The following is a 16,358-nucleotide window of genomic DNA, read 5'->3' as shown; positions in this document are numbered from 1 at the left end:
TAATATATCCATTATATTCATATTATTACATCTTTGGGAGATGTCACTCTCCCGTAATTTGCATTTTACTTAACTTAAGGTGACACATTACAGGCAAAAACATTGTTTTTTCATTTACTGGTCAATTTTGAGCTTTTTGGCTATTTTGAAAACATGGTGAACATTGGGCTATTGAGTGTTGACAGTATTTTCTGATTTATGGAGTGATAAAATAGATATCTAAAAATCCCCTCTGTAAAAACCTTCGAATCTAATATGTCAACAAAATGAAGAAATCATTTTTAATCTGGCTTTATTCAATGTTCACATTTCTGTTCTGGAAATGTATGCAAATTAGCACATATTTAATAGGATAATTTCTCATTTGCATATTTAAACATACAATTTCAGAATACTTCTAAGAAAAAAATGGTCTGTAATCAACTATAGGAAAGTTTCATGATATCTATTAGTTAAAATGCTGACCCTATTTACCTGTAGTGTCTCTGATAAAAACAAAGCTGCCCGCCTCTTCGAGAAAAACACAATGTCATCTCGCGAGACTTACTCTGCTTGTTTGGTGAGTGTCAGCTGACCTCACTGGGAAAATTTGTTAAGGAAACTGTACGAAACTATCCACAGCCATGTCCCGTATCGGCGATCAGTTTATTGATCGATTACAGCGTGTATGACAGCGAGTAAAGCATGTGCTGAAGACAGATTCTTTGTCAAATATTTTACATCAGCTGTTCCCTTGAATCGGAGTCTACTGAGTCGGTAAGATGTTTTTATTTTTGACCAGTTGAAGCTGTCGTTACGTTGGGTCAGCGTCAGTGCTCTTGCACTTGTAACGTTAACACGTTTGTTTTGATGCTAACTTGAGCCAGTCGGCTTTTTAAGCAGTGTTAATTAGCAAGCTATATTTACCTTTAGCATAGTCGTCATTATTGTATTTGTCTCTTACGGAAGCTCGGAGAATATAACTGTAATTTACAAGCAGCCCATCCTCCGACAGCTGTTAGCACCTTTAGTCACAGCATTAGCTAGCTAGCTAACGTCTGAAATCCCCCTGACGCTAAGCGAAAGTATTAATGATAAATCCGATGATGGAATCATAAATTAGGCTAACTACGTTATGATTAACTAGCTGCCCTTTCTCATCTTTAACCAATGAGCTAGCTACAGCAAGAGCGGTCTTGATTTACGACCTCTTGTCATTTTATTTTTAACGTTACTCTAGCCAAGTATTGTAAGGGTAGGCTAGCTACTGTAACATGTCAATTATCCAACTGTTAGGTGTGCTACTTTTAATGTTAACAGGACTAACTAGATTAGTTTTATGTATCGTTTGAAACTTCAAATGTATGTCACCACACATGGCTGACATAGCAAAACAACATAGCTTAAAGTGGAGAAAGCTGTGACGGGTACGTAACTGGTACAACAATCCAACAGTACACCAAGTCCTAAACCTCTGTAACGTTAGCTGAAGCAGCAAAACGTTTGGATTCATAAAGTGTTTTGCTATGTTCATATGACATAGGCTACGAGTTGGGTCTAGCATACATTTACTTATTATATGCCCTAAAAAGGACTCTGCACCCTTGTATTAAACCAAAGAGACCTTCCTATTACAAAGCCCACTTTACAACCTGAACCTCATCCAAAAAGAGGAAAGTCTTCGAGTTAGAATGACAAGAAAAAGGTCTGCCTCAGCTGATGTGAGCTTTTTTTCCCCGCAGCGCCCGACACCATGCTAGCCACAGTGACTGCTGTGATTAGGTTTGCTCAATACAATGGCAGTATTTCACCTACACCATTGGAGAACACATCAACATTCCCAACTTGGCAACCTGATACTGAAGCCAACATCACCAAGCCTCACAAATGTTTGCAAGTTCTGTACGAGGACATTGGAGACTCCAGGTATTCAGCAGCATACTGTAGAAGAAATAGTTGGAAACTATGAAAGACAAAATAAAGCATACATTGCTTTTGAATATGTGTGACATACATGGCATTCCGACAGACCACACAAAATATCTACTGCAGATGAAAGAATTTTCCAGAATATCCTGTCTTATCCCCCTCACATTCATCTCCCTGTCTTAGGGTACGGTTCTGGGACATTTTACTGCTCGTGCCTAATGTGGCCTTCTTTGTATTCCTGATGTGGAAGCTGCCCTCAGCCAGGGCAAAGATTCGACTCACCTCCAGCCCCATCTTCGTCACCTTTTACTTGCTGGTAGGACACGGACAACAGAAACACAGATATAAAGTATTCAAAGTAGTTCTCTTGAGCTTGGCATCGTGCAAAACTGTGAATTCTATTAATAAAGGTATTTCAGTTCAGTTGATCCCCAAAAAGTCTGAAGGGACAATGCACCTGTTAATATCTTTCACTTTTGTCTGACAACAAAGACAAACAACCTTGTGGAAAGACTTGCTGAGGGGGTTTCTTTGTTTGTTTACTGCTCTGCTTTATAATCTGTTTCTTCTATGTGGAAGGTGCTTACTCTTTGTTTCCAAAATGCATTCCAGTGATGGTAAAATAACAACAAAGACTTGTAGAGAAGAGGATATCTCCATTCCACAATGCCTGGCAAGGCTGTAAAGGAACTCTGCATGTTGTTTGTCACTGCTAGTGTATAGCTGATATCAACACTGCACGGGTCACTAGTGTTAACCCGTGCAGTGTTGCTATCAGCTGTACTTTTCCTCCAGGACATGTTTTTATTTAGTTGAAAAGACCGATTTGTTGAATATTGTCTAACATGTTTTTTACTGTATTTCCTAGGTGTTTGTTGTAGCGGCGGTTGGAATCACCCGGGCCGTAGTGTCCATGACTGTCAGTGCGTCCAGCGCTGCCACCATCATTGACAAAGTAAGGAAGCGCATGAAAACATAAATAGTGTTTTTGGAACACACACAGGTTTTTCTTTTCATGGAAATGAAAGGCTCATGCAAAATCCAAACAAGTAGAAACGTTTTCTGTAATGTTTTAAGCAATTCATTTGTGAAAGATATTTTTCATCTCAAAGTCAAATGGACATTTTATATGATCAAAACAGTAACTGATTTGGACCTTCAGCAAAGCCCTAGCCTGGGTAAACCTTATGGGAAATTTGAGATTTGCTCTGCAAGTCAGTCTGGCCAAGAGCCCATTCAAGCCCATTTCCAATGTCCCCAAAATCGAGGCACCAATCACAACCGCTGAGGCGGGCTTAACGCAAAGACGATAGCGCAGCGACGGCGAGCAGCTTTTTGTTTACATTCAACATGACGGCCACCAAAGCGCAACAACCCGTTGATGCCGCTGCCGCTGTCGCTGCTAAGTCACCCAGATCTTTGGTCTGATTGGTTGAAGGACTATCCAATGCGCCCAGAGGCATTTGAGCAGCGTCCCAGACCCACTCTCACTTACAACTGAGAAGGGTATGTGTCAACCAGGCTAGCAAAGCCCCACAGTGCATGGTTATTTGTAGCTATAAAAGCTGGACATAGAGTTAACGGTGTAGGATTGTTGTTTTTACTCTTAATTTTTCAGACTTATTCTACACTTTTCTTTTACTGAAAACATACACGGAAACAAGATTTCGTGTTTACTGTAAACTACAGCAGCAGGGTCCGTTTGGAGGAGAAACTGCTTTTTTTTTGTGTGGTCGAACATACAGCCTGGGAAATTTTTTTAAATTGATGTACTCCCTTCTAAATGTTCCAGATTATTTTTCACCCATACCGTAGTAGCAGTCGTCATATCCCCTTTTATTGAATGCCCAGAGGGGCTGATATGAGCTTTAGCATGACTTTGTTTGGCTTTCATGTCCAAAAGGAAAGGAATGGCTGACATTCCTCACATACCAGACAGATCCCTATGGAGTTCAGAGTGATGAACCTACTGTTCCCATAGGACATTGTCATGTCGGCACTGTTCAAGAAAAACACAGACGTGATTATATAATGCTTTGGAGTGTGACCTGACCTGTAAGGTTTTGCAAATGTTCCGGGGCAACACGTGTTACACTGCAGCCAATCTACTCTAGTCACACTGCATACTCATGATGTTTGTTGTCTCTTCAGGTGCTGTGGGAAATCACCCGCTTCTTCTTGCTGGCTATTGAGCTCAGTGTTGTTATCTTGGGACTGGCTTTCGGTTAGTTTGCTCTACTGCTTTCACTTCTCATTTACTGTGCATGTAAACCAGTTTGGTGTGTCCTTTTTCACATGACACATCTGTTTCAAGGGATCACTTAATAACCATCCTTTTCAGCCCTGATTCTCTTTCTTTATTCATTTATCAGGTCACCTGGAGAGCAAGTCCAGTATAAAGCGAGTGCTGGCTATCACTGCAGTGCTGGCTCTGGGCTACTCTATTACACAGGTAACGATGGATGATAAGAGGTTAAATGATAAAAAATAAAAAAAAATTGACATTTTGGTGAGTTGTCTTTCTGAATTCAGTTTAAATAAAGGAGATATTGTTCTAGGGCACGCTAGAGATCCTGTATCCAGACAGTCACCTGTCCGCTGAGGACTTTAACATCTACGGTCACGGAGGACGGCACTTCTGGTTGGCCAGCTCCTGCTTCTTCTTTCTGGTCTGTAACCTGTAACTATGCAGCAGAAGCAGCATGAGGAATAAAATAAAACTCATACTTGACAGATACCTGATAACTGACATTGAATTGATTGATGGTGTAACCCTATTTTATTTTATTTTTTTATAGGTGTACTCTTTGATTGTGATCTTGCCTAAAACTCCAGTGAGGGAAAGAATATCTCTGCCATGTAAGTTACGGATTTCATTTCAGCAGAGATCATAAATTAGTTTTAAAGAGGTTAAAAGATTAGCATTACATCTCATGTAATCCACGAGGATGTGCAGCACTCTTAGAAATGTGCTTTTTACCACTGCGTGATGCCATATAATCGAAAGCATTTGTCCTCTGTTGCCCATTAATCTTTGTTTTGCTTCTTTTGTCCAGCTAAGAGGAGTTTCTATGTATATGCTGCCATCCTGTCTTTACTGAACCTCGTCCAGGGCCTGGGCAGTGCTCTGCTATGTGCTGGAATCATCGAGGGACTCTGGTCAGTATTCTCCTTTTGAGTATTATACTTAATAAATGGACCTGTGTGAGTATTTTAGGAAGAAAAGGATAAGTTGAATAGATGTTTTAATTCAGAGCAACTATGACTATAAAGTGTTGGGTTTATGCAGCACAAGTGTTGGGTTTATGCAGCACAGCCTTTTTTAGAAAAATGTCCTGAATATGGAGCTGGGTGGCTGTTTGTTTGGCTGAGTTTCAACTAGGGGATGACTCACTGTTTTGGTGGGTCCAATGAAGTTCAGTGGAGTTTAGGCGAGAGCATGAGGACATAACAGAGTTTTTTTTTTTTTTTTTTGGCAGAAACCTTTGTTGTGCTTGCTCTATCTGAAGCTTATAATAATCCTGTAACTTTCTTTAATGCCTTTCTTTTGTCTTTTCTGAACCAGCTGTGTGGATGTCACCACCTTCTTGTACTTCTCCACCTTTGCTCCCCTCATTTATGTCACGTTCCTCAAGGGCTTCTTTGGGTTCGTACAAAGAAATACAAACGAATCATACAACAACAAAAATACAGAATACTTTATAGTTGCGCTTAAGACAGTTGACCAAGTGTCTTCGTTTATTTCCCTTCTTCCTTCGTTTCCACAGTTCAGAGCCCAAGATCCTGTTCTCCTACAAGTCACAGGTGGATGAGCCGGATGAAAGTGACGTCCACCTTCCCCCCACCATCGCTACGACCCTTGGCCGTAAGGAGCTGACTGACCAAGGCCTGTTTTACTCCTCCACCCAGATCGATGGCTCTGGTCCCGGCAGCTCTCGTATGGTTGGAGCATACCTGGATGATGTTGCCTCCGGACCCTATGGGTCCAGCAGCATTAACAGCACTGAAGCTGACCGCTGGAGACCTATCAACGCGTGAATGAATGGAAGAAGAGAGGTGGTTATACAGCTGGACTTAAATGTTGTGCGTGTATAGTGTGTAATGCAGGGTGGCGATCAGAGGAGTTGGCCAAAAAAAAAAGCAGAACAAAGTAGTTGGACACCATGAATGGGTATTCTTGGTCGTGCTTTGACGCCAGGATAAGTTAACAAGTGGACACTTAAGGAGAGGCCTTTGCTAGCCAATTATCTGGAGGACTGTGAATTTAGCAACTGCTTTTGTAACAGTGTTGCCAGAGTGCACTGCTGCTGTAGCTCCACACTAGGAGTACTGTCTGTGATTGTGGCCCCGACAGACTCTTTACTATTGATTCTGTTCAACAGGTTCGTTTTCTGTCATTCCAGCATCATTCGTCAACTGCTCAATCCTCAATAATGAAGTTTTAACCCCATTTTAACTAACCAAGTCTTTAAAGATCTAACATTCTTTTGATGGCAACTCAACATCTGTACATTCCTCTCACTAAAAGCTTTGAGTAACAGCCTCTCAACTGACTTTATTATCTGTTGCCTTGGATTAGATTTACGACCCAACTGGCTAAACATTTTTTTTTACTGAATCACCATGCCTCTAGGGGAAGGACCAGTGCTAACTCATTTTGATAGGCGTACTTTGTCTTCTGAAATAGGCACTGTCCCTCCTGTGAACATGTGAAACGTGTTGGCGTGATGTGTGTCACTGGAATATGATAAGGAAATCGGTAACTCCTAAATACAGGCATTGCAGTTACGCTAAAGATCACAAACCATATGTAACGCTCTCTGCCAGGAATGGCTGAGACTCGAGGGCAAATCACAAATTGTGTCCCAGCTATTAGCTCGCTCTCTTTTGTAAATTTGGGGCTTTTGCTTTAATTTCTTATACCCGATTAATCATTCCTGCTACTGAAAGCACATTTGTTAGCTTCATAGTCATTAAGGATGTGTTATTACGTGTGGGATTTGAACAACAAACGTGCAGAAACCTTTTTTGTGGAGTCCAAATAGACATGCCCTCATTCCATATCAGCATATCTAGTTCAGATCTGCTTGGCGCAAAGGGCTTGTTGTTGCAAAGTTTTTCTTTTTCTGCCTATCTTTTTTTTTTCTTTTTTTTTTTCCTGTGTTCAAATTTTCCACAAATGTTATTACAAGAGCTCAAATTAGACCATAAACAATATTGCTCAGTTTTATGGTATCAAATGATGGTATTGATATAGTTTAATCTATAGATACAAACTAGATATTAAGAGAGGCTCAGGCAATTGGTATGTCAAAGATGGGTGATTTTAAGACAGTGTCAAGGAGAAAACAATTGGACTGTCGCAGAGCAAATTTTCCAATCTGACCTATTTTAGGCTTGAGCTGTTTGCTCCTTGGTTCAGACCATGAAATCAGTTCTTGTCATACCTCTGAGTATTACCAAAATATCATACTTTATTGTTTTTAAACCATCACACATCACATTTGCTTATTCCTACCAAGGAAATATGATGCATGTGAGTTTCCCCATGAAAATGCTTTATGTTTGGTATGAATGGATTACAGTATTTAAGCTAGCAGTAATCATAGATAGTGGTGACCTCAATGCAGAAAATACATTTATTTTTTCATCATTTTAAAGCAACAACGCAATAAGGCAGTTGTGAATTTCCAAGAAATTACAGTATTTTCCTCCTGACTAGAAATATATATTTAAATTTGATTGCCACTGATAACTGCTGTATAACTTGGCGTTAAGAATAGTGATTGGGAAATCGGTTTGCTGATTCATGACATTAGTTGACAAGGTGCATCATTATGGAAGTCCTCTCTCTTGATAGACAATATTTTTGATGTTAAATCATTTTGCAAATGATCTGTAAATTGCCTTTTTATTTAAGTGCATTGATTGTATAATATTGAGTCCATATTAATGCAATGTATTGAGCATTCCGTGACCTACAGAATAAACCCTGGACTTTCATTTGTTTGTTTTGGGGATGGGACAAGACACCATACCCTGGCTGGTTTAGGTATGGCAGTGCATTCAAATTCAGGATAGTACTCCACTTTGTGGTTTCTTTTGGTAACTACACTCTGGGAAAGGGCTTTTTTCCCCATTTCATTTAGTTTCTCCTGTGATTACGACACGACTGTTTGTTGTGTTTGTGTTTAAACGCTTCACATTAGTCAAACCACTGTTTAACTACAATTCCCATGAACCTTTACTTCAGATACGCAACCAGTGAGTCCGTATTTTTTTTTTTTTATTCAACCAATGAGCTCAGAGGATACTGTAGCGCCAGTTTGACCTTTTTATTGGAGCGTTTTACCACCGGGCGCTGTGGCGGCGACTCCTGCCGCTCTCTTATGTCTCCACACAGTTTTTATTATTTTTTCTAATTCGGTGCCAACCGACAGCTGGTCAAAATGGGAGGTAATGGCAGCACGTCTAAGAAAGTGTCATTCGGACTGGACGAGAACGAGAAGGTCACAGTAATTGAAGGAGTAAAGGTAGGACTAACGTTAACATCATGTTTTCTCTTATTGTTACAATTTAGAGGCTAGGTTTGACTTGTGTTATTTGGCATAACGACTAACTAAAGCTAATAACGGTTAGCTAGTAGCTAGGCTTTTTCCATAGATATAAACACTCCTGTTTTTATCTATGGGCTTTTTCAAGGTGCACTGAAAGGCTGAGGTGCCATGTCCTCAAATGAACCCGGTCATACCCTCTCTACCGTTACTGTTACTCGCTGTTTTAGGTTATATTAGTAAACTAAGTTAACGTACATACCCTTACGTGATATATTACGGCGACGTTTGCTAGCATAGACAGTATATAAGTTTGCTAGTCGTAAAATGTCATTATAGAGGACATTGACGCAGCCATAACGAAGTACGTTACAACGTTAACTTACTGGCAAAATGTCCATACCGTTGTAAAGTTGGTTTTACATTGGACGTTGGATATTCGGCACATTAGAAAAAATCTATTTATGCAGCTTGCCCTTTTGACCTATTCATGTCAAACCACTTTTGGTGAACTCCGCTAACTCCCCTACACATCGCACAAAGCTTATTTAAAAAAAAAAAAAAAAAAAATGTAAAAAAATGTAAAAAAAATGCTATAAATCTATTATGCAGCTTGACCTTTTGACCTATTCATGTCAAACCACTTTTGGTGAACTCAGCTAACTCCACTACAGTTGCACAAAGCTTCATTTTTCAAAAGAAAAAATCCTTTAATTTTAAAAATATTTTTTACTCTTGTCCAATAAGCGGAGTTTCCCGCGACTTCAACCAACCCCAGCAGTCCCACGTGCCAGACTTTGTATCAGTATGTGACTCTGAGAGCCACTGACCAAGCGGAAGTGAGAACGGGTTGACGTAACGCGTACGTAGCCAAATTCATTTCCTTGTTTCTTTGTATGTGACTCCAACATCTCACATTTACCAAGAAAACTTACAGCGAAAGAGATTTCAGACCCTCCTTCCAACCAGTATACATTTTAACAACAATATAAGCTGTTTTTTTTTTTTTAAACTCTGTTGCTGAAAGCTTCTGCTGTTTCAATCCTGTCGGCTATCTGCAGCAGGCGGGGCTGCAGCTCAGATCCCCACACGACTGACACACACACACACATAATATATTTATAGAATTTTTTTTACATTAGAAAATATTTATAAAATCAAAGGATGGTTTTTTTGGGAAAAGAAGCTTTGTGCAATGTGTAAAAGTGATTTGACATGAATAGGTCAAAAGGGTAAGCTGCATAATAGATTTTTCGAATGTGTGAATATCCAACATCCAATATAAAACCAACTTTACCAAGGTAATGTCTACACATCGTCCAGTAAATGCCAACTAACACTAGCTAGCTAGATTGTTACAGTCTATTGCTAACACTAGATTTGCTTTGTCATCACATTCAGAGCCAGGAGTTAGCGTTAGCTGAATAAACAGTTATGTTACTGTACTTTCAACGTTAACTAAATCTTTAGTGACGTCAAACGTTACAAAACAGACACTTTTCTGTGAACCAAATTGTAACGTTACAGTAGGAGAGTAAATTAATAAAGTTTTCATGCCATGTAGGCAGATATAGCTACTCTTTGTTTTACTATTCATTAGGGTGGGAGAGGTCAGGCACAGCTGTACAGAAGCACATCTGGAGCTGGTATAGCAAGTGATCTCGTCAAGGGCATTTCAGCAGGCTGGGTCTAGGTCAGGATGGACTCTAACCTGTGAACCTTTAATCTGCTGCTTTCCAAGACACACATCTGTGTGTATACACATATATATATATATACATACACACACACACACACACACACACACACACACACACACACACACACACACACGTGCACATTTGTTATTTATAACATTCCTGTCCAGCTCTCAGAGGATGTGCTTCGGCGGATAAAGGAATCTCAGGGGTCTGACAGCGCCAAGCCACCATCGTCTCCACCAGATGATCACCAACAACCAACAAGTAAGTCCCAATTTTAGTGCTGTGTGACTTATACAGATTGTTCATTATAGGAAGGACATAATATAGTGTATATGTGTCAGTTATTCACTCACATTTATTAGAGCTGAGCTTTCCCAATGTGTTGTTCAAATAAATGTTACTGTAATAACTGCATTAGAAACTGTTTTTTTTTTTGGGGGGGGGGGGTATACTGGTAATTTGTGGCTCTTGGTACTCTGTTCTGCCAACTGATCCATTCAGTAATTGCCAATGGTATTGATTTTCATTTAATTTGATTTTTAGCTCCAAAACCAACAGGACCTACCACTACAGAAATACAGGAAGAAATCCGCAAAAGGTAGGTGCTAATCTTAAAGTCACTGTCTGTTTTTATTGTTATCCAGCCATATTTGGTGAAGGACCTGCTATAACTCTGTAAGTAACTAATTATGATAGTGCGTTAGTATTGGCTAACTTAGAATTTGATGCCTCCCTGAGATGCCAATTGATTATTACAACTGTTGCAGAATGTTTGAGCCTAACGTATATTGTCATATGTTTAAGTTGAGCCCTCTGTGTTGACACCACACAGGCAGCTAATGGCCAGTGGAGGTGACAGATGTTTAAAGTAGCAGACACTTGATGCTAATGTGCAATGTTTATGGAGAACATACACATGCCAAGTGACCTGTCAACACTGCCCGTGCTGATTTACTCTTACTGTATAGCAGGCATGTTGCTATGTTGCTGGAATTCTCATATGCTATCCTGAGCCTCTATATACAGTATTTACATGTCAGCAAGTCCAACAATTCTTACCCACTGTCACTGTAATGCTGTTTCCTGGAAATTTGTTAGACATAATATACAGTATATATTATTATATTTTGATCAGTGTTTTTGTGCCTGAATACACCTCTGTAATGTAATCAGTTCTTATTGATGTGTGTGTGTATATATATATATAATATTAGTTGTATCAGGTACTAGTATTTCAGGAAACCAAATACAATAGCCCCACAATACATTTTGAAACTGATATTATTGATATAGATGTTGTTGAGATTATGTGACAGTATGTCTATGGTCATTTCTAAGACTTTATATGAGAGGTTTAAATAGCGCTGCACAATCTGAGAAAAATATGTGATAATAACGTTGTTGAATATTGCGATGATATTACTTGCGATAAATAAACTCGCTTCCAACATTATTTCATTGAACAAATTGAACATTAAAGTGAAAATAAAAGGCAGCACTAAAACTGAATAACCGTTACATTTAAAGTGCAGTTCTCTACTGATATTCTCTTTCAACTAACACAAACAACCTTTGAGAGTCTTTCGTGATGTGCTTATTACGGCAGTTGATATCGCAATGATACTGTGCAGCCCTAGGTTGGAATTATATATTAAAGGTTAACTACTGTTTTTTTTTTAAGCTGGATCCTATTTTACTATGTTTTTGTTCTAAATGACTGATGGGAACAACAATCTTTGACATTGGTCCAGCAAGATCGCTGCTGTCGGCAGTCAGCGAAACAAGCTACAATGTATGTTAATAGGGCAATTGTGCAGCTTGTATTTACCTTCATAAAAGTGCTTGTTTTGCCACTGACCGGCTCAGATCAATATTCTAAGGGTCTGCAACATTATGGAACGGATTTCTAAGGAGGTTGAACTTTCTGTTAAAGAGTAAGATTCTTTCTTTAAACATTAAAACATCCGTGAAAATTGCATTCGCTAAAGCAACCAGACTCCATGTAAATAAATAGTCATTTTAGGATCGTAAAATACACTTCATTCCAAGTCGACAGAAACAAAATAAAACTATGAAAAGACGGGTTCCCCCCAACTATGACAACTCTAGTTGTGGTTGAAATAAACACATAGTTTACGGATTTACATGTGAAAATATGTTTGCTCTATAAACGCTAAAAGTATTGCTTTTTTTAAATTGAAAAACATTTTAGTGGACCAAATTGACGAAGCACATTTGCCCCATAGCATAGGGTTACATTGCAGCCTGGTGTGTGGCTGCCGGTTATAGCATTCACGCTTAATACTGGACCAGTTTCAAAGATTATTTTTCCCATCAGTCACTTACACACAAAACATAGAAAAATAGGGTCCAGGTTGAAAAAAAATGGTAGTTACCCTTTAAGTGTGTTCTCATGTATTTGTGTGACTTAATACTACAGTTGTTTTCATGATAAACCTTAACCTAATTTGATTTTAATGTGATACTTTAATTAGATTCCACCCAACAATTCATGAATCAGAATTATATAATTACCATGGGTGGTCAGCTAAGAGTTTTAATGTCTTAAGCATGATTTATGGTCCTGTGGAGGCTCCACGCAGAGCTTTCGCTGTAGCCTACGTAAGTGGCCTGAAGTTTATACTTGTGCGTTGGTGTGTGCTTCCATCTCTTCAAGAGCATAGCGGGGTCGGCATATGTGTGTGCGCGTGGGGAATGTGTGGTAGAGCGAGTAAGAGAGTGACGGTGATTAGCTTCAGAGCGAGTAGTGACTCTAGAGTCATAGTGAGAGAAACAAAGAGTCTCCTCTGTGCTTTCTAACCACGGTGGTAAATCTGTAGCAGTAAAAGTTAACTCTCTCCTTGATTTCATGTTGTTCATGGAGAAGGAGAACCAGGAAATGAATAGGAGGAAATGTAACGCTACCAAGCCACGTGTAGTTACATTTTTCGAGAAGTGCACGTCAGGCTACGGCGTAGGGTCCAGCGTAGGGTCCGTGTCTCCACGTACCTAGCATAACTCACACTTCAGTCTAAATGTTGTTTTAGGCATTTTCCACTCTGCCTCTGTTTGTTTTTGTCTTATTGGCTTTTGAAATGCTTCATCCCCAAAATATTGGTATTTGTGTTGATCAACAGAAACCAATATCTCTCTGACCTCACTGGTTAGCTTTCTTTGTGAACACGAACCTGAATGTTTAGCATACATTCCCTGGATATATAAAGGTTTAAACAGTTCTTATCTTCCCCTACTCTAGCTTTGAGCATCAACAGGCCCTGGTGCAGGAGCAGTTGGCCAGATTGGCTCAGAAGGAGAGAGAGACAGGAGCAACCTCAGGCCTGGATGAGCTGACCCCGGCCCTCCTCATCGAGAAAGGAAAGGCCCATGAAGAGCAACAAAAGGCCAAGATACTGGTGAGTAATGCCTTCTAGGTCTAGGCCTGGGCTTTCCACTAGTGGGACTGATGAGTTTTACTTTATTGTATTTATTGAATATCCCTCAAGACTATTGATTAATAGTCTTGTGGGGGAGGAGGGAAGGGTTGGTGGTCTTGTGTTGTCTGTTGTTTATGGTCTGTTGTCTGTCTTTTTGATGAGCTGTATGGTGCAAGATGAATTTCCGAAAGGATCAATAAATGTCTATCTATCTATCTAATTTACACTTTGTCAAAACATCTTTACCAAGAAGTTCCTTTCACATGTATTCATTTAAATTTATTAAAACAACAATTATTATTGACTTTTGTCCTTTCCCTTGTCTTGTAAGCACAGGAGACAAAGGCACCCATCCCCTGCTCATTTGATACTTTTTTTTACAAAAGTGTGAACATTTAATCTACAACTTAATGTACTGGGTTCACTTAACCTCTCTTGGTAAGATAATAATGCATTATTAGGCTAAAAATTGGCATCACAATTTAAGGAAACTAGTGCAGTGCCCGTTTGGAGCGTGTGCCTGTTCTGAAAGGGCTGATTGCTTGGTTCCCAGTACTTTTTTTCCCTACAACTTTATCTAACTATAAGTGCGGTTCAATCAGTTGTGTAACAATAGGAATTGTTTGTGGTGTATATATTGCAGCACGGACCGTTTTAGGTTGCACCTAGATGTATCAGAGTAGCCATGTGTGTGAGCCCACTTGTATGTTTGCCAGAAGAACGTTAAATAAACTATTGCCTAATTGGTGACTTAACTGATATTCTGGAGTCTTCATGAGTGTTAAAGACCTGAATATAACATGGTGGCAGCGGTAGTGAACTTTGGCCATGTTATAAGGAAGTAACGTTAAGTTAGCATGGTTCAACGCTAACTTTTTAAAGTGGTTGCCGGCTTGGCAACCAGGCATCAGCTTTTGGTTGCCGAAATTGACAATACGGTTGCCGTGTTTTAAACGGCCTATATTTGGAGTAATTCATTTCTTATGTAACTATACCACACATTTTAATAATGAAACAATGAGATAATGGCTTGCAATATAATTTCCCATCCCTCTCAAATGATCTATAATTTCCCCTACTTTCTTATCAGCTTATGTCAGTGGTTTGTTAACTTGGGCTGGTTGAGTTCTTTACTCAAATTAAGGGGTGAAATAGGCAAGCAAATTTTAATTTTGAGATTTTCCATTATATATGAATTTAAATACTGAATTGTATCTGTCAAGGCCCAGAAGCAATGTTCTAAAATCAAAATATGACTTAATTATACATTTTACCATGTACATTTTTGTATTATTTAGCAGTAGTAGTAGTTTTCCTTTCCTCTAGAAACTATAAGTCAACAGCACCCTCTACTGTTTAGACTTTGAATGGCACGTGAGGCACTGGTGAATTATTATATTTTAGTGTTTAATTGTTAGTAACCCTGAAGTCGAGAGGCCTCTTGTTCAGTGTCACATTGTTGCGCTTTTCAATAAATGCAGTATTTTTCTATCACTAATGTAGCATAGTGTTTCCTCTGTCTATTTTCTCTTGGTTCACACTCAGTTTAACCTTGAAAAGACAGATCTAATTGTCATTGTCTAAAGAAACGTTAAGTTATATTAATTCAGCATTTTAAGATGCTGAGTTTTCACAGCTGTTACAGTACTTTTGTTTACGACAACCCTTGAATCTCTGCACTGAATAGATTATGTATGTGGTGTGGGAGCAACATGTGATGGCAGAGATGTACAGTATCTGTACTTTATCAGAGCAGGGAAATCCCTGATGATCCTTCTTGCTTGTTGGGGTACAAGTATGATCATCTATTTTAACAGGCTATATTAATAACAGTATTCAATATAGAAGGGAAACAAGAATATGAACAATGTTGGCTTCTACTATGAATGCTAACACGTATTCCCATCACAGTCACAGGGTTCATATGCACTTCTGTAATCTGATTAACCCCTGCCTTCCAGCAGCAGCCTGCTTTCTAAAACGCCATGTAAACAAGAAAGTTATCATGCGTTTTGTGTATGCATTTAGATAAAGCGATTGCATTGATTGTTGTTTGCATGTGCTTTCTGTGATAGCTCTGCTTTGTCACTGTTTAAAATGTGTTTTTTTAACACGTGCTCCCGTCAAATTCTGATTTATAATGACTCAACCAGCAATGCAGTGCGTGAGAGCGCAAGAAAGGTTATTGCTAATTGTGTGTCAACTCGGTTTTTAATGTTACTGATAAACAGTGATCTATTGCCGATCATACATTTTTCTATTCCCCTATTTTTTTTTTTACTTGCTTTGCTAATATTAAACCCTGTGGATTTTTCTACAGCCCAGTCTCTCTCTCTCTTTCCTCTCCAATTGATTTGTCCTGCAGTGTCTTTTCGGTGTGCCAGCCAGCTGTAATGAACACTGAATGAAGCCGCGGGCTTAGCTTACACTGATATGGGCTCCAAACATTTAATGATGTTGCATAGCAATGTGAAACTGAACACTTACCTAACAGCTTTGTTTTCTACTTTTTCTGACTTGACAAGTCAATACAGCCAGTCAGTGTCTCTGTGAGCAGATGTATTTTTGAGTGCACAGAAGTACACCTTAAAGGTTTATTTCGGAAGGGTGTGTTTGACAGGTTTGAGCGTCTTTTTGTCAACGCTTGGATCGAAGGTTTCTTGTGTTTGAAAGTTTTTTGCTGCTTTCAGGTGTTGATAAACATCCTAGACAGCATGTAACTTTGAGTGTTTATGTGCCATCATCGCCTCTCCCTTCTT

At 39.2% G+C, this 16,358-nt stretch overlaps 2 protein-coding genes across 6 annotated transcripts in view; both read left to right on the top strand.

Moving 5' to 3' along the window:
- Positions 1-540: 540 nt before the first annotated feature.
- Positions 541-7,911, top strand: tpra1 (transmembrane protein, adipocyte asscociated 1). The gene is made up of 11 exons (XM_039798268.1): positions 541-756; positions 1,722-1,905; positions 2,092-2,224; positions 2,777-2,863; positions 4,060-4,132; positions 4,281-4,360; positions 4,467-4,577; positions 4,707-4,767; positions 4,965-5,067; positions 5,474-5,554; positions 5,676-7,911. Exons 2-11 carry the CDS (start codon positions 1,733-1,735, stop codon positions 5,944-5,946), a joined length of 1,173 nt encoding a protein of 390 aa, XP_039654202.1. The 5' UTR covers positions 541-756; positions 1,722-1,732; the 3' UTR covers positions 5,947-7,911.
- A 320-nt stretch (positions 7,912-8,231) lies between these two features.
- Positions 8,232-16,358, top strand: part of LOC120557715 (MICOS complex subunit mic25a-like) — a 74,983-nt gene continuing 66,856 nt past the window's right edge. For 2 of the 5 annotated variants that reach the window (XM_039798272.1, XM_039798269.1), the window contains exons 1-4: positions 8,232-8,441; positions 10,330-10,426; positions 10,709-10,763; positions 13,422-13,578. In XM_039798272.1, the coding sequence (XP_039654206.1) occupies positions 8,358-8,441; positions 10,330-10,426; positions 10,709-10,763; positions 13,422-13,578 (393 nt within the window). In that variant the 5' untranslated portion in view covers positions 8,232-8,357. The remainder of the gene's footprint in view (positions 8,442-10,329; positions 10,427-10,708; positions 10,764-13,421; positions 13,579-16,358) is intronic. The other 3 variants (XM_039798273.1, XM_039798271.1, XM_039798270.1) reach the window with 2 other exon arrangements.

This window comes from Perca fluviatilis, chromosome 4 (genome assembly GCF_010015445.1).
Source record: "Perca fluviatilis chromosome 4, GENO_Pfluv_1.0, whole genome shotgun sequence".
NCBI classification, from domain to species: Eukaryota; Metazoa; Chordata; class Actinopteri; order Perciformes; family Percidae; genus Perca; species Perca fluviatilis.
The sequence above is the reverse complement of the archived record's forward strand: the minus strand, read 5'-3'. Positions and strand labels throughout refer to the sequence as shown.